This window comes from Oncorhynchus gorbuscha, linkage group LG10 (genome assembly GCF_021184085.1).
Source record: "Oncorhynchus gorbuscha isolate QuinsamMale2020 ecotype Even-year linkage group LG10, OgorEven_v1.0, whole genome shotgun sequence".
Taxonomy (NCBI): Eukaryota; Metazoa; Chordata; class Actinopteri; order Salmoniformes; family Salmonidae; genus Oncorhynchus; species Oncorhynchus gorbuscha.
This window is the reverse complement of record NC_060182.1, coordinates 87,555,738-87,580,538: the sequence shown is the minus strand read 5'-3', so window position 1 is coordinate 87,580,538 and position 24,801 is coordinate 87,555,738. Positions and strand designations below refer to the sequence as shown.

At 50.4% G+C, this 24,801-nt stretch overlaps 1 protein-coding gene across 3 annotated transcripts in view; it reads right to left on the bottom strand.

The window, feature by feature from the left end:
• Positions 1-24,801, bottom strand: part of LOC124046678 (pleckstrin homology domain-containing family H member 1-like) — a 77,134-nt gene that overhangs the window by 30,663 nt on the left and 21,670 nt on the right. For all 3 annotated transcript variants that reach the window (XR_006841042.1, XM_046367319.1, XM_046367321.1), the window contains 18 exons: positions 12,621-12,683; positions 12,159-12,308; positions 11,815-11,898; positions 11,539-11,620; positions 10,528-11,129; positions 8,367-8,705; positions 7,987-8,196; positions 7,676-7,754; positions 7,261-7,346; positions 6,995-7,142; positions 6,707-6,846; positions 5,915-6,025; positions 5,449-5,535; positions 3,245-3,406; positions 1,970-2,050; positions 1,644-1,823; positions 674-785; positions 140-252 (listed from right to left, as the gene is read on the bottom strand). Coding sequence is in view for 2 of the 3 variants with exons in the window: in XM_046367319.1 (XP_046223275.1) it covers positions 140-252; positions 674-785; positions 1,644-1,823; positions 1,970-2,050; positions 3,245-3,406; positions 5,449-5,535; positions 5,915-6,025; positions 6,707-6,846; positions 6,995-7,142; positions 7,261-7,346; positions 7,676-7,754; positions 7,987-8,196; positions 8,367-8,705; positions 10,528-11,129; positions 11,539-11,620; positions 11,815-11,898; positions 12,159-12,308; positions 12,621-12,683 (2,829 nt within the window). In the remaining variant the exon portion in view is untranslated. The remainder of the gene's footprint in view (positions 1-139; positions 253-673; positions 786-1,643; positions 1,824-1,969; positions 2,051-3,244; positions 3,407-5,448; positions 5,536-5,914; positions 6,026-6,706; positions 6,847-6,994; positions 7,143-7,260; positions 7,347-7,675; positions 7,755-7,986; positions 8,197-8,366; positions 8,706-10,527; positions 11,130-11,538; positions 11,621-11,814; positions 11,899-12,158; positions 12,309-12,620; positions 12,684-24,801) is intronic.

Genomic DNA, 24,801 nt, shown 5'->3' with positions numbered 1-24,801 from the left:
GAGAGGGGGGTGATGGACAGAGAAGGGGAAGCCCATAACAGACAGACAGGCTGGGGGTCTCCGTCAGATCAGCAGACAGGAGAAGAGAAAGACAGGGATTTGAAGAAATACAATGTAATGAAGTAATGAAGGGACCGACCTTGAAGAGTTTGAGGGCTTCAGTCTGCAGAGCTTCAGAGGGTAGAGTGGTGAGAGGGGAGCGCAGGCCGTCTTTACAGAAACATAGAGACTCACTCCTCCACAACGCAGAGTCTGAGAGAAGACAGACACACACACACACACACACACACACACACACACACACACACACACACACACACACACACACACACACACACACACACACACACACACACACACACACACACACACACACACACACACACACACACACACAGATTGACCAGAAACAGACTTACTTGAGCCCAGTCATTAACACTAACTGCAGATTGCAGACTGGATCAAGAGATTTCAGTAGTCTGTCCTGGTTAATGTAACATGAAAGAGCTACTGACTGAATCTGAAACCTTATGTGATACAGTATAGCACGTGCTAGACCAGTCTGTTAACCACTAGTCTATCTTCAAGGCATTGCTAGACATGAACCTTCTCAAGCAGTGTACATGTCTGTGGTGTTGACAGACAGACTGAGTTGAATGATTAGATGACTTACCTGGATCTCCCTCTACGTCTAGGAGGTTCCCGACCAGCTGCTCGTACTCTGTGCCCACCTTGAAGCTGGCACTGCTGCCTGCCGCGACTGTCAGGTGGTACAGCCAGGTGTCCTGTACAGAAGGGATGGAGGAGATAATGGAAACAGGTAAGTCTGTGGGTTGTAACTTACAATTATGGGAAATTAGGGGTGTTTGAATAAGTGTATTTTTAGGGTGCTGTACATTCACTTGCTGCCTATGAGCAGGTAGGTGGGGTGGGGTGGGGGGGTTATGGGTAGTTTAGTTTTAGAGTACTGTACCTTCTCTTGCTTGGTACCTATGAGCAAGTAGGTGAAGGGGTGTATGGGTAGTTCAGTTTTAGAGTGCTGTACCTTCTCTTGCAGTGAGGGGGTATATGGGTAGTGTAGTTTAGGGGTGCTGTACCTTCCCTTGCAGTGAGGGGGTATATGGGTAGTGTAGTTTTAGAGTGCTGTACCTTCCCTTGCAGTGAGGGGGTATATGGGTAGTGTAGTTTAGGGGTGCTGTACCTTGTCTTGCAGTGAGGGGGTATATGGGTAGTGTAGTTTTAGAGTGCTGTACCTTCCCTTGCAGTGAGGGGGTATATGGGTAGTGTAGTTTAGGGGTGCTGTACCTTGTCTTGCAGTGAGGGGGTATATGGGTAGTGTAGTTTAGGGGTGCTGTACCTTGTCTTGCAGTAATATATGCCATAATAATATAATAATAATATAATATATGCCATTTAGCAGACGCTTTTATCCAAAGCGACTTACAGTCATGTGTGCATACATTCTACGTATGGGTGATCCCGGGGATCGAACCCACTACCCTGGCGTCACAAGCGCCATGCTCTACCAACTGAGCTACAGAAGGACCACAGTGAGGGGGTATATGGGCAGTGTAGTTTAGGGGTGCTGTACCTTGTCTTGCAGTGAGGGGGTATATGGGTAGTGTAGTTTACAGGTGCTGTACCTTCTCTTGCTTGGTCCCTATGAGCAGGTAGGTGGGGCTCTGCTCTCTGGGGTGGACCACTAGGGTACAGTGAGATGACAAGAAGCCACGCCCACCGGCCTCGTAGTCCTCGTCAGAGTCACATGACCTGTCCACCTCCTCCACCACCGCCTCACGCATCCGCAGCTGGCCTAGGAGGAGCTGAGAGGTGACAAACGCATACAGTATACACACACACAGTTAGAGTGTGTGTATATAATATAATGATATTCAGTTATACTACAGATATAGTCTGTCAACAGTAATGACACTGACATAATGAGGGTAAATTTAGGAGGAATTTAAACCTTGTCTTCCTGGTTCCTGTAATAATAGAAGACCTTGTTGACCAGAGAGCACCATACCAGCTTAGAGTGGCCATGCTTCACCTGGAGGAGAGACACAGTGTGAGAGAAAGAGAAGAGAGAGAGCGAGAGACAGAGAGAGTGAGAGAGAGATAGAGAGAGACAGAGGAGAATGTGTGAGGTTTATAGATTCAATACCACTCAGACTGTATATAATATTTATAATATGAACAGCAGGCTGCAGTAGAGAGTGGATGTGTGTGGTCTACTGGCTTCATCTCATGACTCATAATCCTAGCTGTACATCTCTTCATCGGGCCGAAGGTCAAATATGCAGAGAGAGAGGTAGTGAAACAACTCCATCACTCCAGAGTTCTGAGGTGCATAACGTCATAGTGTAGAGATCAAAGCCTCTTTACAGATAGTTGATCTGTCAATCAGTCATCACACACCTCTGTGATCTAGGGTCTCCTAGCCCCAGTCTCAACCATACTGACAGACACACCTCTGTGATCTAGGGGTCTCCTAGCTCCAGTCTCAACCATACTGACAGACACACCTCTGTGATCTAGGGGTCTCCTAGCCCCAGTCTCAACCATACTGACAGACACACCTCTGTGATCTAGGGGTCTCCTAGCCCCAGTCTCAACCATACTGACAGACACACCTCTGTAGAGAAGGGGGGTATCACTCAAACATCATCATCCCCTGATCAGTAAGGGGTCCTAACTAGCCGTGTCACATCGTGAATTAGCTGTCCAGGAATCTGCCTGAAGTGAAAGCCTTCCACCAATCTGTGACAGTCTCTTTTTCTTACAGTGGGAAGAATGGCTAGTTTAAACTTTACGGTGTCCTAATAAGAAACATATTGTTGATATAATAGATATTGGGTAAGAATAGCTGTATTTTTGTATTGCCTTTGTAATAAGAGTTGTCCTTCCATCAAAAAGGCAATGCCTTTGGAACTGTGTTTTGGGGGCCTGGCGCAGCGGTCTAAGGCACTGCATTGCTGTACTTGAGGCGCCACTACAGACCCGGGTTCGATCCCAGGCTGTGTCACAGCTGGGAGATCCATGAGACGGCTCACAATTGGCCGAGCTTCGTCCAGGTTAGGGGAGGGTTTGGCCGGCTGGGATTTCCTTGTCCTATCTCAATCATTATGTGATCAAGATAAGCACTTCTGTACCTCGTCTTGCTAAGGCCAATCACCCTAAACATGTTGTCTGTTTCTCATCTCCATAACCCTCATCTCTTAGGCCCAGTCCAGTGACCCCTGACCTTAGTGAGCCAGCCCCTCACGGTGGGTTTGGCGGTGGTGGTCTCCATGGCGATGGGGCTGCTGGCTTGGACTTTGAAGATGTTCTGTAGAACTCTGATCCACTCCTCCAAGATGTTGGGAGAGTCAGCCGTCAGGAAGAATGTCTTCTTCTCTGTTATCAACTGATTAGAGCAGGAGAAGATTAGAGCAGGAGAAGATTAGAGCAGGAGAAGATTAGAACAGGAGAAGATTAGAACAGGAGAAGATTAGAGCAGAAGATTAGAGCAGGAGAAGATTAGAACAGGAGAAGATTAGAGCAGGAGAAGATTAGAACAGGAGAAGATTAGAACAGGAGAAGATTAGAACAGGAGAAGATTAGAGCAGGAGAAGATTAGAACAGGAGAAGATTAGAACAGGAGAAGATTAGAACAGGAGAAGATTAGAGCAGGAGAAGATTAGAGCAGGAGAAGATTAGAGCAGGAGAAGATTAGAACAGGAGAAGATTAGAGCAGGAGAAGATTAGAACAGGAGAAGATTAGAGCAGGAGAAGATTAGAACAGGAGAAGATTAGAGCAGGAGAAGATTAGAACAGGAGAAGATTAGAGCAGGAGAAGATTAGAGCAGGAGAAGATTAGAACAGGAGAAGATTAGAGCAGAAGATTAGAGCAGGAGAAGATTAGAACAGGAGAAGATTAGAGCAGGAGAAGATTAGAACAGGAGAAAATTAGAACAGGAGAAGATTAGAACAGGAGAAGATTAGAGCAGGAGAAGATTAGAGCAGGAGAAGATTAGAGCAGGAGAAGATTAGAAAAGGAGAAGATTAGAGCAGAAGATTAGAGCAGGAGAAGATTAAAACAGGAGAAGATTAGAACAGGAGAAGATTAGAACAGGAGAAGATTAGAGCAGAAGATTAGAGCAGGAGAAGATTAGAACAGGAGAAGATTAGAGCAGGAGAAGATTAGAACAGGAGAAGATTAGAACAGGAGAAGATTAGAACAGGAGAAGATTAGAGCAGGAGAAGATTAGAGCAGGAGAAGATTAGAGCAGGAGAAGATTAGAACAGGAGAAGATTAGAACAGGAGAAGATTAGAGCAGGAGAAGATTAGAGCAGGAGAAGATTAGAACAGGAGAAGATTAGAGCAGAAGATTAGAGCAGGAGAAGATTAGAACAGGAGAAGATTAGAGCAGGAGAAGATTAGAACAGGAGAAGATTAGAACAGGAGAAGATCAGAACAGGAGAAGATTAGAGCAGGAGAAGATTAGAGCAGGAGAAGATTAGAGCAGGAGAAGATTAGAACAGGAGAAGATTAGAGCAGAAGATTAGAGCAGGAGAAGATTAGAACAGGAGAAGATTAGAACAGGAGAAGATTAGAACAGGAGAAGATTAGAGCAGAAGATTAGAGCAGGAGAAGATTAGAGCAGGAGAAGATTAGAACAGGAGAAGATTAGAACAGGAGAAGATTAGAACAGGAGAAGATTAGAACAGGAGAAGATTAGAGCAGGAGAAGATTAGAGCAGGAGAAGATTAGAGCAGGAGAAGATTAGAACAGGAGAAGATTAGAGCAGGAGAAGATTAGAGCAGGAGAAGATTAGAGCAGGAGAAGATTAGAGCAGGAGAAGATTAGAACAGGAGAAGATTAGAGCAGGAGAAGATTAGAGCAGGAGAAGATTAGAGCAGGAGAAGATTAGAGCAGGAGAAGATTAGAACAGGAGAAGATTAGAACAGGAGAAGAGAAATGCAGGGTGAATACATGCCTGTAAAGACAGGCAGGTAGGGACAGACACATGCACATACGCAAGAACACACACACACACTCTGAGTGGGCAGCGATAGCATCCCCAGGTTAGTAGAGATGAGTATCAGCTGCAGAAGACAACATTCCATAACTGACAATCTCTCTTTTTTACCCAGTTTGGTGCTAGGGATGGGAGGCCATTATGTGTGTGCATGTGTGTGTGCTCGTGTGTGTGTACTGGTAATCCCAGAACCCACAACCAAATGTTGCGTGCGCTAACAAACTACCTAACTCAATTTACTTAAACCCCTCTTCCCCAGTGGAGGCTACTGAGGTGAGGACGGTTCATAATAATGGCCGGAACGGAGTCGTTGTCAAGCACATAGAAACCACATGTTTGATGTGTTTGACTCCATTGACTCCATTCCAACCACTATTATGAGCCGTCCTCCCCTCAGCAGCCTCCGCTGGTCATCACTGTCACTCACCTGGAAGGTCTGTGCTCCTTCTCCACGGGCGATACGACAGGAAGAGTTCAGCTCCATCTGACCCTGAGGCTTCCGTATCACATCGCTCTGAAAGACCAGGACAAAGCCCATAGGAAGGAGTCGGCATTACAGAATAAACCATGGCTCTCCAACCGTGTTCCTGGAGAAATACCCTCCTGTGCGTTTTCCAACCAACCCCAGTTGTACTGATTCAGCCATAGACTTAGATAGACATTGCATTACCGTATTGGTCCCATGATGGCATCTGTGAGAGCACGGGCAGTAGTCCATTTTCTTCTTCTACTACTTCTATGAGTTGGTAAACAAACTGAAAGGGTGCATACTGCCACCTGATGTGTGTTTTCTGAACCGGTATAAAGCCCAGGGTGGTAATTTCCTGCCACTGTAATAATTCTGTCAGAGAAGACAGTGATCAAGAAGACAGTGACGACTCGTGGAGACTCACCGGAGACTTGTAGTAGAAGATCTCTCCGTTCCTCAGGATGAACCAGCGTCTCTTCCAGGCTTTAACCTGACTGCCCATCTTCAGCAGGTAGCCTGACTTCTCCAGTATCTCCTGTACATGGGGACACACACAGCACATGAATCACTTATCATTTTCACTGTCGTGCCAACCTCAACCATACTTTGCTGGCTTGGATAGTTTCTTTTCACGTTGTCCTTTACAGCTGCTCAGTACAGCTGAATAGTCCTAGTGAATCTACAGTGACGTGGAAGGGATCCTTGTATCTTATATTCTATTGTGGCTAGTGCATGGTACTGTACTGCACCATATCGTACTGTGAATGGTCACTCACAGGCTCTCGCAGGCTCTCACAGGCTCTCGCAGGCTCTCGCAGGCTCTCACAGGCACTCACAGGCTCTCGCAGGCTCTCGCAGGCACTCACAGGCTCTCGCAGGCTCTCACAGGCACTCACAGGCTCTCGCAGGCTCTCGCAGGCACTCACAGGCTCTCGCAGGCACTCACAGGCTCTCACAGGCTCTCACAGGCTCTCACAGGCACTCACAGGCTCTCGCAGGCTCTCACAGGCACTCACAGGCTCTCACAGGCTCTCACAGGCTCTCACAGGCACTCGCAGGCTCTCGCAGGCTCTCGCAGGCTCTCGCAGGCTCTCACAGGCACTCACAGGCTCTCGCAGGCTCTCACAGGCACTCACAGGCTCTCGCAGGCTCTCACAGGCACTCACAGGCTCTCGCAGGCTCTCACAGGCACTCACAGGCACTCACAGGCACTCACAGGCTCTCGCAGGCTCTCGCAGGAGTATGAAGATGTTCTCTGGACTTTGTGTTCTGGCTCAGAGTAGTCAGATTCCAGGGAGTAGGCGTCAGGAGGGATGGCGTAGTCACTTTCAGAGCTAATGGATGACATGGACACACCTGGAGGGATCAAAGGTCAGAAGTCCAAACAGGAACAGGTCATTCAGGTGATTCACAGTCTTATTTGCGCGTACCTTGTGTTATATGTTATATTGCACTTTTTAAAGTGAGCAATTTTTTTAAATTAAAGTAAAGTAAACCCTCTCACCCCTCTTGACGGCACGGGGGCTCCCGGGGGTGCTGCCCTTCCTTTCTGGGCCCAGGGTGGAGGTCCTGAGGCTGGCCAGAGAGCCACTGTCATCCTCCGAACCAGAGTCATCATCATGCAGGGGCACACTGCTGATCTGAGTGGCTTTCTGCAGACAGACAGAAGGCACGTTTAGATATTCCTCAGCACATACCACAGTCCATAGGGAGTGGATATGTTATTGTCAGTTGGACACAGTTAGAGCTGCTGTAGAGTACGGTACTTACCCCTTTCAGTGTGGTATACACGGGTACAGTGATGTTCTTGTAAATCAGGTGAGTGAATGGTCCTGCCGCAGGGTACTGTGGTTTTCCTGCAGAAAACACGAGATGTTTCGGATGCAGCGAGATTTATAATTATAGTCTGTCTTACTGTGTGTACGTCCTATCCTTTCATCACAGCAGATTAAAAAGCAGGGTTCTGCTCTAACACATCTCTTTAAAGAGCTCCTTAAAGCTTCCCAGATCACACCTGCACAGGTGTTACTTAGCCCCCTCAGATAGGAAGACATCAAAAGGAGTACTGACAGGCCCCATAATGTTCCACCACAGACAGGGAGTGATTCCTCGTGAGGAAACAAGGAAGTGCAATTGAGATTCCTCCAGACAGTCCTCTCCAACATCAGCATGGTAGGCAACTCACCTGGACCAGGACCTCTGGCTCCTGTGGTCGTCTCCGATACTGTCATCCCTGACTTGGCCACAGCATAGATACGGCTCTCCTGTAGAGCACATAGATCATTGTGTAAGCATGAGTGTGTGTATGTGTGTTTTATAACATCACTTTGACTGCTCACAACAACAGGAACACACACACATACACAGATATGAGACTACGGCAAAGAGCACTCCACCAGCTCTCTCTCTCTCTCTCTCTCTCTCTCTCTCTCTCTCTCTCTCTCTCTCTCTCTCTCTCTCTCTCTCTCTCTCTCTCTCTCTCTCTCTCTGTCTTACCCAGGATGGGAAGCGGTGCAGAGGCGGGGTGGGGGGTTTCAGAACCTCCGGATCCAGCAGTTCCAGACCCTCAGCCAACCCAACAAACGACACTCCTTCCTGGGGAGGACCCTCTGCCCCCTCTACCACTCCCTCCATACTGTCAGGCAGCCCGTCATCTATATCTGTCTCCACCAGGAAGTGACTGCAGGTGGAGGGAGACGCAAGGCTCTGCAGGGTGCAAAGATGAAAGAAAAGAAGCATTTACTTCAATTGCATCTACATCAACTGAGTGCAGACGGGTACCTTTTTATCGTTGTTATGTGACCGACTGTTGACTTGAAGCACACTCTCACTGTTTCTACACCACAGGATAGAGGTGAGCATGCTCACCCCTTTACCTGGGTGCTGGAAGCAGTCATGATGTCTATGGGGACGTTGGGGTGGTGCAGCCGGTCCACACCTCCAGGTTGGGGCTGACTGGGGACGTTGAGGTGGTGCAGCCGGTCCACACCTCCAGGTTGGGGCTGACTGGGGACGTTGAGGTGGTGCAGCCGGTCCACACCTCCAGGTTGGGGCTGACTGGGGACGTTGAGGTGGTGCAGCCGGTCCACACCTCCAGGTTGGGGCTGACTGGGGACGTTGAGGTGGTATAGCCGGTCCACACCTCCAGGCTGGGGCTGACTGTAGTGTTTCTTCAGCAGCTGGATACTGTCTCGTAGGGTCAGAGGGGTCCGCACCTGTTAGTTCACAAACAAAGATAGATGACATTATTGATTGACATTTGATTGATTGATTGATGAGGCTCAAGTTCAACTAAGTTTACTGACTGATAAGGACCCTGTCTTTCAAAGATAATTCGTAAAAATCCAAATAACTTCACAGATCTTTATTGTAAAGGGTTTAAACACTGTTTCCCATGTTTGTTCAATTAACCATAAACAATTAATGAACATGCACCTGTGGAACGGTCGTTAAGACACGAACAGCTTACAGACGGTAGGCAATTAAGACCACAGTTATGAAAACTTAGGACACTAAAGAGGCCTTTCTACTGACTCTGAAAAACACCAAAAGAAAGATGCCCAGGGTCCCTACTCATCTGTGTGAATGTGCCTTAGGCATGCTGCAAGGAGGCATGAGGTCTGCAGATGTGGCCAGGGCAATAAATTGCAATGTCCGTACAGTGACGTGAGACACCTAAGACAGCGCTACAGGGAGACACAAGCCATAAGACTGCTGAACAATTCATCGACACCGGACAATTTACATTGACCCCCCCTATTTGTACACTGCTGCTACTCGCTGTTTATTGCCTATGCATAGTCACTTCACCCACACCTACATGTACAAATGACCTCAACTAGCCTGTACCCCCTCACACTGACTCGGTACCGGTGCCCCCTGTATAAAGCCTCGTTATTGTCATTCTTATTGTGTTACTTTTTATTATGACTTTTTATTTTAGTCTACTTGGTAAATATTTTCTAAACACTTCTTGAACTGCACTGTTGATTAAGGGCTTGTAAGTAAGGATTTCACGGTAAAGTCTACACGTGTTATATTCGGCACGTGACAAATAAAGTTTGATTTGATTTTGATTTGAAACTGGTTTGGGACAAGAAACACGAGCAATGGACATTAGACCGGTGGAAATCTGTCCTTTGGTCTGATGAGTCCAAATTTTGAGATCGTGTCTGTGTTCTTTTGCCAATCTTAATATTTTACTTTTATTGGGCAGTCTGAGATATGGCTTTTTGTTTGCAACTCTGCCGAGAAGGCGAGAGAGCCAGCATCCCAGAGTTGCCTCTTCACTGTTGACGTTGAGACTGGTGTTTTGCGGGTACCATTTAATGAAGCTGCCAGTTGAGGAATTGTGAGGCATCCTGTTTCTCAAACTAGACACTCTAATGTACTTGTCCTCTTGCTCAGTTATGCACTGTGGCCTCACACTCCTCTTTCTATTCTGGTTAGAACCAGTTTGCGCCGTCTGTGAAGGGTCTAGTACACAGCATTGTACGAGATCTTCAGTTTCTTGGCAATTTCTCACATGGAATAGCCTTCATTTCTCAGAACAAGAATAGACTGACGAGTTTTAGAAGTTCTTTGTTTCTGGACATTTTGAGCCTCTAATCAAACCCACAAATGCTGATGTTCCAGATACTCAACTAGTCTAAAGATGGCCAGTTTTATTGCTTCTATAATCAGAACAACAGTTTTCAGCTGTGCTAACATAATTGCAAAATGGTTTTCTAATGATCAATTAGCCTTTTAAAATGATAAACTTGGATTAGCTAACACAAACGTGCCATTGGAACACAGGAGTGATGGTTGCTGATAATGGACCTCTGGACGCCTATGTAGATATTCCATTAAAAATCAGCCGTTTCCAGCTACAATAGTCATTTACAACATTAACAATGTCTACACTGTATTTCAGATCAATTTGATGTTGTTTTAATGTACAAAAAATGTCCCGTTCTTTCAAAAACAAGGACATTTCTAAGTGACCCCACGGTAGTGTATATATACATAAATACATATACATAGAACTTAACACACCTTGGGTAGGGTCATGCTGGTCCCAGTATGGGAGGGTAGTGCCAGGGGCTGGGTGTGGGTCTGGAAGGGGTGGGAGTTAGATGGAGAGCGGCAGAGGAGAGGGTTTTTGGGGGTGGAGGTGGAGGTAGGGATATCAGGGGTCCTGGGACCCCCGTGTGTTGTTTCACAGGCAGAGGAAGATGAGGAGGAGGAAGAGGAAGAGGAGGAAGAGTGGAGACGTTGGGAGCGGAACCTGCTGTTGAGCTCGTCCGAGGAGTGATCTCTGGGAGTAGCGCTACCTAGTGGTTGGTCCTGGCCTCCAGTGGTTGGAACAGGACTACCAGGTCCAGCGCCAGCCTCCCTGCCCTTGCTGCCCAGAGAGGGAGTGTCTGGCAGGGTTACTGTCACAGTGCCGTGGCCTGTTGTGTCTCCTCTGTCTCCTCTCGGTTTACAGGGCTCCTCTGCTCTATCCCCTGGACCTGTCTGTCTCCCCCAGCCTGTCTCCTCCTGGACAGTTGGGGTCCCAGGACAGCATGAGGGGTACAGAGGGCTGGAGGGTACCTGGTGGGTGTTTGTGGAAGGAGAGGTGGGGGGAAGGGGAGATGAAGGCTTCTCCAGGAGAGCTATTGGACAAGAGGGGAAAAAATATAGTCAATGTAGAGACACAACAGCAACCTTTGACAATATAACAACATGTACTGTAGAACATAGGCCCACACTTGACTACTAATCATCTATCACTAAGGTGAGAAGGCTCTGATATTATCAAAGTAACATAGACTGTGGTGTGCACCCGGGCTCTATGCTGGGCCCTCTTCATCATCTACATACGACCACTCGTACAGATCCTATGCCACTTCAACCAGACCATTTGCATGACTTTAGGTGGATAACAATTGAAAACTGTGATGACAGATGTTAATGCTGTGACAACAGCTGGCTGGTTGTTAAAATGGAGTTTGGTACTCTCAGAGGGTGAGGTGCTGGGTAGATGAACTAAAGTTCCTGTGGTAGAAGGAGGATCAGGATCACCTTGCAGTTTGTCTTCCAGCATCATAATCTGTTCGGCCTGCTTCAGGTTGGACATTTTCAGCTGCTGGTTCTCAATCTCCATCTGAAATACAGCGCAGAAAGAAGATGACAATTAGTGACAGTTTGGGGTTAACTGTTCTCTTTGTCTTTAACAACTGATCATAAACTGGGTTTGGGTTTGAGTTGAGCTAATGTAAAGAAAGCTTAATCTTTGAGGGGGTTGGTCTCTATAGCATGTATATGTCACAGTAGATAGTGTATCCGAGCTACGCTTACCTCTCGTAGCTTAAACGTAACCCAGTCTTTGATTTTAGCAGCCTTCTCCTCAATGATCTTAGCCTCCTGGGCTCTGACTAAGATCTAGAGGCCAACAAAACATGGTTTATGGTTAGTGACTCATTGTAACCTACAGTACATATTATGAGCATGAATGGACATAATAAGTCAGTTGTACAACTGAATGCATTCAACTGTTTCTTATCTATGGTTGCATCCTAAATGGTACCATATTCCCTATACAGTGCACTACTTTTGACCAAGGTCCATAGGGCTCTGGTCAAAAGTAGTGCACTATATAGGGGATAGGATACCATTTGGGTCTCACACTATAGCTTCCATACCTGTTTTTCCAGCTGCACCTCTAACCTCTTTATCACTGCATCTTTCTCCTGCACCTGATTGGTCAGGTCCTGGTACCTTCTGAACACTGAGTTCTCTGATTCACTGGGTTGTACGTTTGCATATTTCAGCTTCTCTTCCATGACATGGATCTGTAATACATTATCAACTATGCTCACACTCACATGTTCACACTCAAATGTTCACACTCACATGTTCACACTCACAAGAAAGATAGGAATAAATGGACTCTGGAACCATCAGTAGAGCAGCAGACTGAGAGAGAGGGGGGAGAGAGAGAGACAGAGAGAGGGGGAGAGATAAAGGGGGAAGAGAGAGAGGGGGAGAGAGAGAGAGAGAGACAGAGAGAGGGGGAGAGATAAAGGGGGGAAGAGAGAGAGACAGAGAGAGAATGGGGGGGGGGAGAGAGCAGACTGTTCCTGTAGACTGTTCCTGTACTGTACCTGTTTCTTAGCCCTCTCAGCCCGTTGGTCAGACTCTGTCACCCTCAGCTCCAACTCCTGCATCTAGGGGACAAAGGGGTTGCCATGGTTACTTATTCCTACGGGTCAGCTGTCTCGGTATGGGGTTGAAGGGGGTCACGGGAAAATCCAGTGTGTGTGCGTCTGCAATGTAGGCTAGCACACAGACTCCTCTGTTAGATCTATAGACTACCATGGTGGACAGACATGTCTCAGACATATTTATGGTCTGTAACACACACAGTGCACACACACACACACACACACACACACACACACACACACACACACACACACACACACACACACACACACACACACACACACACACACACACACACACACACACACACACACACACACACACACACACACACACACACACACACACACACACACACACTAATCCCCCACAACAATAGTTCTTAAGCGTCATTACCCTCACAGGAAATTTGAAAGGTGAGTGGCGAGTGACTGTGGGTGGTAGGGGAGGGGGAGAGGGGTAGGGGAGGGGGAGAGGGGGTAGAGGAGGGGGAGAGGGGGTAAAGGAGGGGGGAACTTTGGTTTGTCAACCTTCTGAGTCCAATTCCACAAAACCCATTCAACTCAGACATTCCTCCTCACAGCATGTAGTCAAACTGAATAATTAATCGTTGAACATTATCAGGCAAGATCATCAGAGGGGTTCCAGGAAAACCATCTGAAACTAAGTTGATCCTATAGTGGAGTAGGGCCAGACATTGCCCTATACTGTGCTGGTGTGTGCGTGTGTGTACTGTGTGTGTTACAGACCATAAATATACCTGAGACATGTCTGTCCACCATGGTAGTCTATAGATATAAGAGAGGAGTCTGTATGCTAGCCTACAGTACAATGTAGGATGTGAGTCTGTATGCTAGCCTACAGTACAATGTAGGATGTGAGTCTGTATGCTAGCCTACAGTACAATGTAGGATTTGAGTCTGTATGCTAGCCTACAGTACAATGTAGGATGTGAGTCTGTATGCTAGCCTACAGTACTATGTAGGATGTGAGTCTGTATGCTAGCCTACAGTACTATGTAGGATGTGAGTCTGTATGCTAGCCTACAGTACTATGTAGGATGTGAGTCTGTATGCTAGCCTACAGTACTATGTAGGATGTGAGTCTGTATGCTAGCCTACAGTACTATGTAGGATGTGAGTCTGTATGCTAGCCTACAGTACTATGTAGGATGTGAGTCTGTATGCTAGCCTACAGTACTATGTAGGATGTGAGTCTGTATGCTAGCCTACAGTACTATGTAGGATGTGAGTCTGTATGCTAGCCTACAGTACTATGTAGGATGTGAGTCTGTATGCTAGCCTACAGTACTATGTAGGATGTGAGTCTGTATGCTAGCCTACATTACTATGTAGGATGCGAGTCTGTATGCTAGCCTACAATACTATGTAGGATGTGAGTCTGTATGCTAGCCTACAGTACTATGTAGGATGTGAGTCTGTACTAGTCTACAGTAATATGTAGGATGTGAGTCTGTACTAGTCTACAGTAATATGTAGGATGTGAGTCTGTACTAGTCTACAGTAATATGTAGGATGTGAGTCTGTACTAGTCTACAGTAATATGTAGGATGTGAGTCTGTACTAGTCTACAGTACCATGTAGGATGTGAGTCTGTACTAGTCTACAGTACTATGTAGGATGTGAGTCTGTATGCTAGCCTACAGTACTATGTAGGATGTGAGTCTGTATGCTAGCCTACAGTACTATGTAGGATGTGAGTCTGTATGCTAGCCTACAGTACTATGTAGGATGTGAGTCTGTATGCTAGCCTACAGTACTATGTAGGATGTAAGTCTGTACTCGTCTACAGTACTATGTAGGATGTGAGTCTGTACTAGCCTACAGTAATATGTAGGATGTGAGTCTGTACTAGTCTACAGTACCATGTAGGATGTGAGTCTGTACTAGTCTACAGTACTATGTAGGATGTGAGTCTGTACTAGTCTACAGTAATATGTAGGATGTGAGTCTGTACTAGTCTACAGTACTATGTAGGATGTGGGTCTGTACTAGTCTACAGTACTATGTAGGATGTGGGTCTGTGCTAGTCTATAGTACTATGTAGGATGTGAGTCTGTACTAGTCTACAGTACTATGTAGGATGTGAGTCCGTACTAGTCTACAGTACCATGTAGGATGTGAGTCTGTACTAGTCTACAGTACTATGTAGGATGTGAGTCCGTACTAGTCTACAGTACTATGTAGGATGTGAGTCTGTACTAGTCTACAGTACTATGTAGGATGTGAGTCCGTACTAGTCTACAGTACTATGTAGGATGTGAGTCCGTACTAGTCTACAGTACTATGTAGGATGTGAGTCCGTACTAGTCTACAGTACTATGTAGGACGTGAATCCGTACTAGTCTACAGTACTATGTAGGATGTGAGTCCGTACTAGTCTACAGTACTATGTAGGATGTGAGTCCGTACTAGTCTACAGTACTATGTAGGACGTGAATCCGTACTAGTCTACAGTACTATGTAGGATGTGAGTCCGTACTAGTCTACAGTACTATGTAGGACGTGAATCCGTACTAGTCTAGCAGCCTGATCACTAGAAATAGACTGATTTCTGACGTTTGAAAAGGTCCCGAGAACATGGATATATGCCTTTCTTGGCAAAAAAAAGGAAACAATTGCCCAGCCCTGAGTGCGAGGATGTTGATGATGTTCGGAGCCGAAGCATACTGCTCAGACCACTGCCCTACCGCAGATCACAATGCCTCCGCAAGCTGTGAAAATGCTTGATGATACTCGATGGCATTTATTTATTATTTTGTTTCAAGCCTTCTTGAATGTCTAGACTATTAACCTTTTACTTATTTATGTTTTAACCCTGTAACTACGCAGAATTAATCCTGTAACTATGCATAATTAGCCTTGTAACTATGCAGAATTAACCGTTTAACTATGCATAATTAACCCTGTAACTACGCAGAATTAATCCTGTAACTATGCATAATTAGCCTTGTAACTATGCAGAATTAACCCTGTAACTATGCAGAATTAACCCTGTAACTATGCAGAATTAACCCTGTAAATAGTGAGAATTAACCCTGTAACTCAGCAGAATTAATAATATGTTGATTTTTGAAGGGAAACTATGAGATCTTGTTGCAGTCCAGCAAGCCTACAGTACCTTGCAGGATGGGTCTTGCCTGAACCTGTGCATTGCAGCATCTCTGAGTAGAGTTGTTGAGTCTGTCTAAGATTGAATTAAACGTAGTAATAGTGATGGGGGAGGCTCAGAAGCTCCTCTGAAAAGGAAGGCATTGGAAAATCTCTCTTAGACACACACACACACACACACACACACACACACACACACACACACACACACACACACACACACACACACACACACACACACACACACACACACACACACACACACACACACACACACACACACACACACACACACACACACACACACACACACACACACACACACACGGAGAGGAGAGGAGAGGAGAAGAGAGAAAAGAGGAGAGAAGAGAGGAGAGAGGCATTTCAACCCTCTTCTTTTCTTCTTAGTTTCTTTGTTTCTGTCCTCATTGTTCAGAAGCATTCTACTTCTATTGCTCATAAACTCCAAAGGGCACAGAACAGATTCCTGGAATCCACTCACACCCATTTGTCACTCAGGGTCCATCCATTTTACCAGGGCTCATAGGGCTCTGATCAAAAGTAGTGCACTATGTAGGGAATATGATGCCATGTAGGACACTGCCTCAGTCACTCACGCCTAGAATAACACTGATTAAAGCTAGGGTAGAGATGGGAAACTCAGGGAAGGAGGTTGTTAGTGGTGGTTAGTGGTTGAATGACTCCTCACCTCAAGGTCAAAAGACTTTAGAATGAGTCCAAAGAAAGGTATCACCAAGCCAAGTGGGAGAGGAGTCAGAGGAGTCAGAGGAGTCAGGGGAGTCAGAGGAGTCAGAGGAGTCAGGGGAGTCAGAGGAGTCAGGGGAGTCAGAGGAGTCAGAGGAGTCAGGGGAGTCAGAGGAGTCAGAGGAGTCAGGGGAGTCAGAGGAGTCAGAGGAGTCAGAGGAGTCAGGGGAGTCAGAGGAGTCAGAGGAGTCAGAGGAGTCAGAGGAGTCAGGGGAGTCAGAGGAGTCAGAGGAGTCAGAGGAGTCAGGGGAGTCAGGGGAGTCAGAGGAGTCAGAGGAGTCAGAGGAGTCAGAGGAGTCAGAGGAGTCAGAGGAGTCAGGGGAGTCAGAGGAGTCAGAGGAGTCAGAGGAGTCAGAGGAGTCAGAGGAGTCAGGGGAGTCAGAGGAGTAAACAGAAGTCTTCACCACGTTACTTTAACCTTTAACTGTAGAAACGATTCCTAAGCTTTTTTAGCAAGCCAAGATGACAACTAAGGGCCGTAGGCGGTACTTATAAAATGTAATTTCCATTGAAGTAGCTCGCACATCCAAGTTAGAAAGCAGAGGAGGTCAAAGGTTATGGGACTGAGACTTGAGCTGTATAAGTTCCTCGAAGGCTGACGGCTGACACAGCACTGTGTGTGTGTCTGTTTATGTGTGTGTGTGTGTGTGTGTGTGTGTGTGTGTGTGTGTGTGTGTGTGTGTGTGTGTGTGTGTGTGTGTGTGTGTGTGTGTGTGTGTGTGTGTGTGTGTGTGTGTGTGTGTGTGTGTGTGTGTGTGACTGTAGGGCTTTGTGCCTGTCTCCAGCCCCCTGGTTACCACGGGGATCAACAGGTGCTGGCCATGTCATGTATCCAGCCCCCTGGTTACCACGGGGATCAACAGGTGCTGGCCATGTCATGTATCCAGCCCCTGGTTACCACGGGGATCAACAGGTGCTGGCCATGTCATGTATCCAGCCCCCTGGTTACCACGGGGATCAACAGGTGCTGGCCATGTCATGTATCCAGCCCCTGGTTACCACGGGGATCAACAGGTGCTGGCCATGTCATGTATCCAGCCCCTGGTTACCACGGGGATCAACAGGTGCTGGCCATGTCATGTATCCAGCCCCTGGTTACCACGGGGATCAACAGGTGCTGGCCATGTCATGTATCCAGCCCCCTGGTTACCACGGGGATCAACAGGTGCTGGCCATGTCATGTATCCAGCCCCCTGGTTACCACGGGGATCAACAGGTGCTGGCCATGTCATGTCTCCAGCCCCCTGGTTACCACGGGGATCAACAGGTGCTGGCCATGTCATGTATCCAGCCCCCTGGTTACCACGGGGATCAACAGGTGCTGGCCATGTCATGTATCCAGCCCCCTGGTTACCACGGGGATCAACAGGTGCTGGCCATGTCATGTATCCAGCCCCCTGGTTACCACGGGGATCAACAGTTGCTGGCCATGTCATGTATCCAGCCCCCTGGTTACCACGGGGATCAACAGGTGCTGGCCATGTCATGTATCCAGCCCCCTGGTTACCACGGGGATCAACAGGTGCTGGCCATGTCATGTCTCCAGCCCCCTGGTTACCACGGGGATCAACAGGTGCTGGCCATGTCATGTCTCCAGCCCCCTGGTTACCACGGGGATCAACAGGTGCTGGCCATGTCATGTCTCCAGCCCCCTGGTTACCACGGGGATCAACAGGTGCTGGCCATGTCATGTCTCCAGCCCCCTGGTTACCACGGGATCAACAGGTGCTGGCCATGTCATGTCTCCAGCCCCTGGTTACCACGGGGATCAACAGGTGCTGGCCATGTCATGTCTCCAGCCCCCTGGTTACCACGGGGATCAACAGGTGCTGGCCATGTCATGTATCCAGCCCCTGGTTACCACGGGATCAACAGGTGCTGGCCATGTCATGTATCCAGCCCCTGGTTACCACGGGGATCAACAGGTGCTGGCCATGTCATGTCTCCAGCCCCCTGGTTACCACGGGGATCAACAGGTGCTGGCCATGTCATGTCTCCAGCCCCCTGGTTACCACGGGGATCAACAGGTGCTGGCCATGTCATGTCTCCAGCCCCCTGGTTACCACAGGGATCAACAGGTGCTGGCCATGTCATGTATCCAGTCCCCTGGTTACCACGGGGATCAACAGGTGCTGGCCATGTCATGTATCCAGCCCCCTGGTTACCACGGGGATCAACAGGTGCTGGCCATGTCATGTATCCAGCCCCTGGTTACCACGGGGATCAACAGGTGCTGGCCATGTCATGTCTCCAGCCCCCTGGTTACCACGGGGATCAACAGGTGCTGGCCATGTCATGTCTCCAGCCCCCTGGTTACCACGGGGATCAACAGGTGCTGGCCATGTCATGTCTCCAGCCCCCTGGTTACCACGGGGATCAACAGGTGCTGGCCATGTCATGTCTCCAGCCCCCTGGTTACCACGGGGATCAACAGGTGCTGGCCATGTCATGTCTCCAGCCCCCTGGTTACCACGGGGATCAACAGGTGCTGGCCATGTCATGTCTCCAGCCCCTGGTTACCACGGGGATCAACAGGTGCTGGCTATGTCATGTCTCCAGTCCCCTGGTTACCACGGGGATCAACAGGTGCTGGCCATGTCATGTCTCCAGCCCCCTGGTTACCACAGGGATCAACAGGTGCTGGCCATGTCATGTATCCAGCCCCCTGGTTACCACGGGGATCAACAGGTGCTGGCCATGTCATGTATCCAGCCCCCTGGTTACCACGGGGATCAACAGGTGCTGGCCATGTCATGTCTCCATCCCCCTGGTTACCACGGGGATCAACAGGCCACGTCATGTCTCCAGCCCCCTGGTTACCACGGGGATCAACAGGCCATGTCATGTCTCCAGCCCCCTGGTTACCATGGGGATCAACAGGTGCTGGCCATGTCATGTATCCAGCCCCCTGGTTACCATGGGGATCAACAGGTGCTGGCCATGTCATGTATCCAGCCCCCTGGTTACCACGGGGATCAACAGGTGCTGGCCATGTCATGTATCCAGCCCCCTGGTTACCACGGGGATCAACAGGTGCTGGCCATGTCATGTATCCAGCCCCCTGGTTACCACGGGGATCAACAGGTGCTGGCCATGTCATGTATCCAGCCCCCTGGTTACCACGGGGATCAACAGGTGCTGGCCATGTCATGTATCCAGCCCCCTGGTTACCACGGGGATCAACAGTTGCTGGCCATGTCATGTATCCAGCCCCCTGGTTACCACGGGGATCAACAGGTGCTGGCCATGTCATGTATCCAGCCCCCTGGTTACCACGGGGATCAACAGGTGCTGGCCATGTCATGTCTCCAGCCCCCTGGTTACCATGGGGATCAACAGGTGCTGGCCATGTCATGTCTCCAGCCCCCTGGTTACCACGGGGATCAACAGGTGCTGGCCATGTCATGTCTCCAGCCCCCTGGTTACCACGGGGATCAACAGGTGCTGGCCATGTCATGTCTCCAGCCCCCTGGTTACCACGGGGATCAACAGGTGCTGGCCATGTCATGTCTCCAGCCCCCTGGTTACCACGGGGATCAACAGGTGCTGGCCATGTCATGTCTCCAGCCCCTGGTTACCACGGGGATCAACAGGTGCTGGCCATGTCATGTATCCAGCCCCCTGGTTACCACGGGGATCAACAGGTGCTGGCCATGTCATGTATCCAGCCCCTGGTTACCACGGGGATCAACAGGTGCTGGCCATGTCATGTCTCCAGCCCCCTGGTTACCACGGGGATCAACAGGTGCTGGCCATGTCATGTCTCCAGCCCCCTGGTTACCACGGGATCAACAGGTGCTGGCCATGTCATGTCTCCAGCCCCTGGTTACCACAGGGATCAACAGGTGCTGGCCATGTCATGTATCCAGCCCCCTGGTTACCACGGGGATCAACAGGTGCTGGCCATGTCATGTCTCCAGCCCCCTGGTTACCACGGGGATCAACAGGTGCTGGCCATGTCATGTCTCCAGCCCCCTGGTTACCACGGGGATCAACAGGTGCTGGCCATGTCATGTCTCCAGCCCCCTGGTTACCATGGGGATCAACAGGTGCTGGCCATGTCATGTCTCCAGCCCCCTGGTTACCACGGGGATCAACAGGTGCTGGCCATGTCATGTCTCCAGCCCCCTGGTTACCACGGGGATCAACAGGTGCTGGCCATGTCATGTCTCCAGCCCCTGGTTACCATGGGGATCAACAGGTGCTGGCCATGTCATGTCTCCAGCCCCCTGGTTACCACGGGGATCAACAGGTGCTGGCCATGTCATGTCTCCAGTCCCCTGGTTACCACGGGGATCAACAGGTGCTGGCCATGTCATGTCTCCAGCCCCCTGGTTACCACAGGGATCAACAGGTGCTGGCCATGTCATGTATCCAGCCCCCTGGTTACCACGGGGATCAACAGGTGCTGGCCATGTCATGTATCCAGCCCCCTGGTTACCACGGGGATCAACAGGTGCTGGCCATGTCATGTCTCCATCCCCCTGGTTACCACGGGGATCAACAGGCCACGTCATGTCTCCAGCCCCCTGGTTACCACGGGGATCAACAGGCCATGTCATGTCTCCAGCCCCCTGGTTACCATGGGGATCAACAGGTGCTGGCCATGTCATGTATCCAGCCCCCTGGTTACCATGGGGATCAACAGGTGCTGGCCATGTCATGTCTCCAGCCCCCTGGTTACCACGGGTGCTGGCCATCATGTATCCAGGTTACCATGGGGATCAACAGGTGGGCCATGTCATGTCTCCAGCCCCCTGGTTACCACGGGGATCAACAGGTGCTGGCCATGTCATGTATCCAGCTCCCTGGTTACCACGGGGATCAACAGGTGCTGGCCATGTCATGTATCCAGCCCCTGGTTACCACGGGGATCAACAGGTGCTGGCCATGTCATGTCTCCAGCCCCCTGGTTACCACGGGGATCAACAGGTGCTGGCCATGTCATGTATCCAGCCCCCTGGTTACCCAACTGCTGGCCATTACCACGGGGATCAACAGGCCATGTCATGTCTCCAGCCCCCTGGTTACCACGGGGATCAACAGCTGGCCATGTCATGTCTCCAGCCCCCTGGTTACCACGGGGATCAACAGGTGCTGGCCATGTCATGTCTCCAGCCCCCTGGTTACCATGGGGATCAACAGGTGCTGGCCATGTCATGTCTCCAGCCCCCTCCAACAGGTGCTGGCCATGGTTCCAGTCCCCTGGTTACCACGGGATCAACAGGTGCTGGCCATGTCATGTCTCCAGCCCCCTGGTTACCACGGGATCAACAGGTGCTGGCCATGTCATGTCTCCAGCCCCTGGTTACCACGGGGATCAACAGGTGCTGGCCATGTCATGTATCCAGCCCCCTGGTTACCACGGGGATCAACAGGTGCTGGCCATGTCATGTCTCCAGCCCCCTGGTTACCACGGGGATCAACAGGCCATGTCATGTCTCCATCCCCCTGGTTACCACGGGGATCAACAGGCCATGTCATGTCTCCAGCCCCCTGGTTACCACGGGGATCAACAGGCCTGGCCATGTCTCCAGCCCCCTGGTTACCATGGGGATCAACAGGTGCTGGCCATGTCATGGCCCAGCCCCCTGGTTACCATGGGGATCAACAGGTGCTGGCCATGTCATGTCTCCAGCCCCTGGTTACCACGGGGATCAACAGGTGCTGGCCATGTCATGTATCCAGCCCCCTGGTTACCATGGGGATCAACAGGTGCTGGCCATGTCATGTCTCCAGCCCCCTGGTTACCACGGGGATCAACAGGTGCTGGCCATGTCATGTATCCAGCTCCCTGGTTACCACGGGGATCAACAGGTGCTGGCCATGTCATGTATCCAGCCCCCTGGTTACCACGGGGATCAACAGGTGCTGGCCATGTCATGTCTCCAGCCCCCTGGTTACCACGGGGATCAACAGGTGCTGGCCATGTCATGTATCCAGCCCCCTGGTTACCACGGGGATCAACAGGTGCTGGCCATGTAATGTCTCCAGCCCCCTGGTTACCACGGGGATCAACAGGCCATGTCATGTCTCCAGCCCCCTGGTTACCACGGGGATCAACAGGCCATGTCATGTCTCCAGCCCCCTGGTTACCACGGGATCAACAGGCCATGTCATGTCTCCAGCCCCCTGGTTACCACGGGGATCAACAGGCCATGTCATGTCTCCAGCCCCCTGGTTACCATGGGGATCAACAGGTGCTGGCCATGTCATGTATCCAGCCCCCTGGTTACCACGGGGATCAACAGGTGCTGGCCATGTCATGTCTCCAGCCCCCTGGTTACCACGGGGATCAACAGGCCATGTCATGTCTCCAGCCCCCTGGTTACCACGGGGATCAACAGGCCATGTCATGTCTCCAGCCCCCTGGTTACCACGGGGATCAACAGGCCATGTCATGTCTCCAGCCCCCTGGTTACCATGGGGATCAACAGGTGCTGGCCATGTCATGTATCCAGCCCCCTGGTTACCACGGGGATCAACAGGTGCTGGCCATGTCATGTATCCAGCCCCCTGGTTACCACGGGGATCAACAGGTGCTGGCCATGTCATGTATCCAGCCCCCTGGTTACCACGGGGATCAACAGGTGCTGGCCATGTCATGTCTCCAGCCCCCTGGTTACCACGTGGATCAACAGGTGCTGGCCATGTCATGTATCCAGCCCCCTGGTTACCACGGGGATCAACAGGTGCTGGCCATGTCATGTCTCCAGCCCCCTGGTTACCACGGGGATCAACAGGTGCTGGCCATGTCATGTCTCCAGCCCCCTGGTTACCACGGGGATCAACAGGTGCTGGCCATGTCATGTCTCCAGCCCCCTGGTTACCACGGGGATCAACAGGTGCTGGCCATGTCATGTCTCCAGCCCCCTGGTTACCACGGGGATCAACAGGCCATGTCATGTCTCCAGCCCCCTGGTTACCATGGGGATCAACAGGTGCTGGCCATGTCATGTATCCAGCCCCCTGGTTACCACGGGGATCAACAGGTGCTGGCCATGTCATGTATCCAGCCCCCTGGTTACCACGGGGATCAACAGGTGCTGGCCATGTCATGTATCCAGCCCCCTGGTTACCACGGGGATCAACAGGTGCCATGTCATGTCTCCAGCCCCCTGGTTACCACGGGGATCAACAGGTGCCATGTCATGTCTCCAGCCCCCTGGTTACCACGGGGATCAACAGGTGCCATGTCATGTCTCCAGCCCCCTGGTTACCACGGGGATCAACAGGTGCCATGTCATGTCTCCAGCCCCCTGGTTACCACGGGGATCAACAGGCCATGTCATGTCTCCAGCCCCCTGGTTACCACGGGGATCAACAGGTGCCATGTCATGTCTCCAGCCCCCTGGTTACCACGGGGATCAACAGGTGCTGGCCATGTCATGTCTCCAGCCCCCTGGTTACCACGGGGATCAACAGGTGCTGGCCATGTCATGTCTCCAGCCCCCTGGTTACCACGGGGATCAACAGGTGCTGGCCATGTCATGTCTCCAGCCCCCTGGTTACCACGGGGATCAACAGGTGCTGGCCATGTCATGTCTCCAGCCCCCTGGTTACCACGGGGATCAACAGGTGCTGGCCATGTCATGTCTCCAGCCCCCTGGTTACCACGGGGATCAACAGGCCATGTCATGTCTCCAGCCCCCTGGTTACCACGGGGATCAACAGGTGCCATGTCATGTCTCCAGCCCCCTGGTTACCACGGGGATCAACAGGCCATGTCATGTCTCCAGCCCCCTGGTTACCACGGGGATCAACAGGCCATGTCATGTCTCCAGCCCCCTGGTTACCACGGGGATCAACAGGCCATGTCATGTCTCCAGCCCCCTGGTTACCACGGGGATCAACAGGCCATGTCATGTCTCCAGCCCCCTGGTTACCACGGGGATCAACAGGCCATGTCATGTCTCCAGCCCCCTGGTTACCACAGGGATCAACAGGCCATGTCATGTCTCCAGCCCCCTGGTTACCACGGGGATCAACAGGCCATGTCATGTCTCCAGCCCCCTGGTTACCACGGGGATCAACAGGCCATGTCATGTCTCCAGCCCCCTGGTTACCACGGGGATCAACAGGCCATGTCATGTCTCCAGCCCCTGGTTACCACGGGGATCAACAGGCCATGTCATGTCTCCAGCCCCCTGGTTACCACGGGGATCAACAGGCCATGTCATGTCTCCAGCCCCCTGGTTACCATGGGGATCAACAGGTGCTGGCC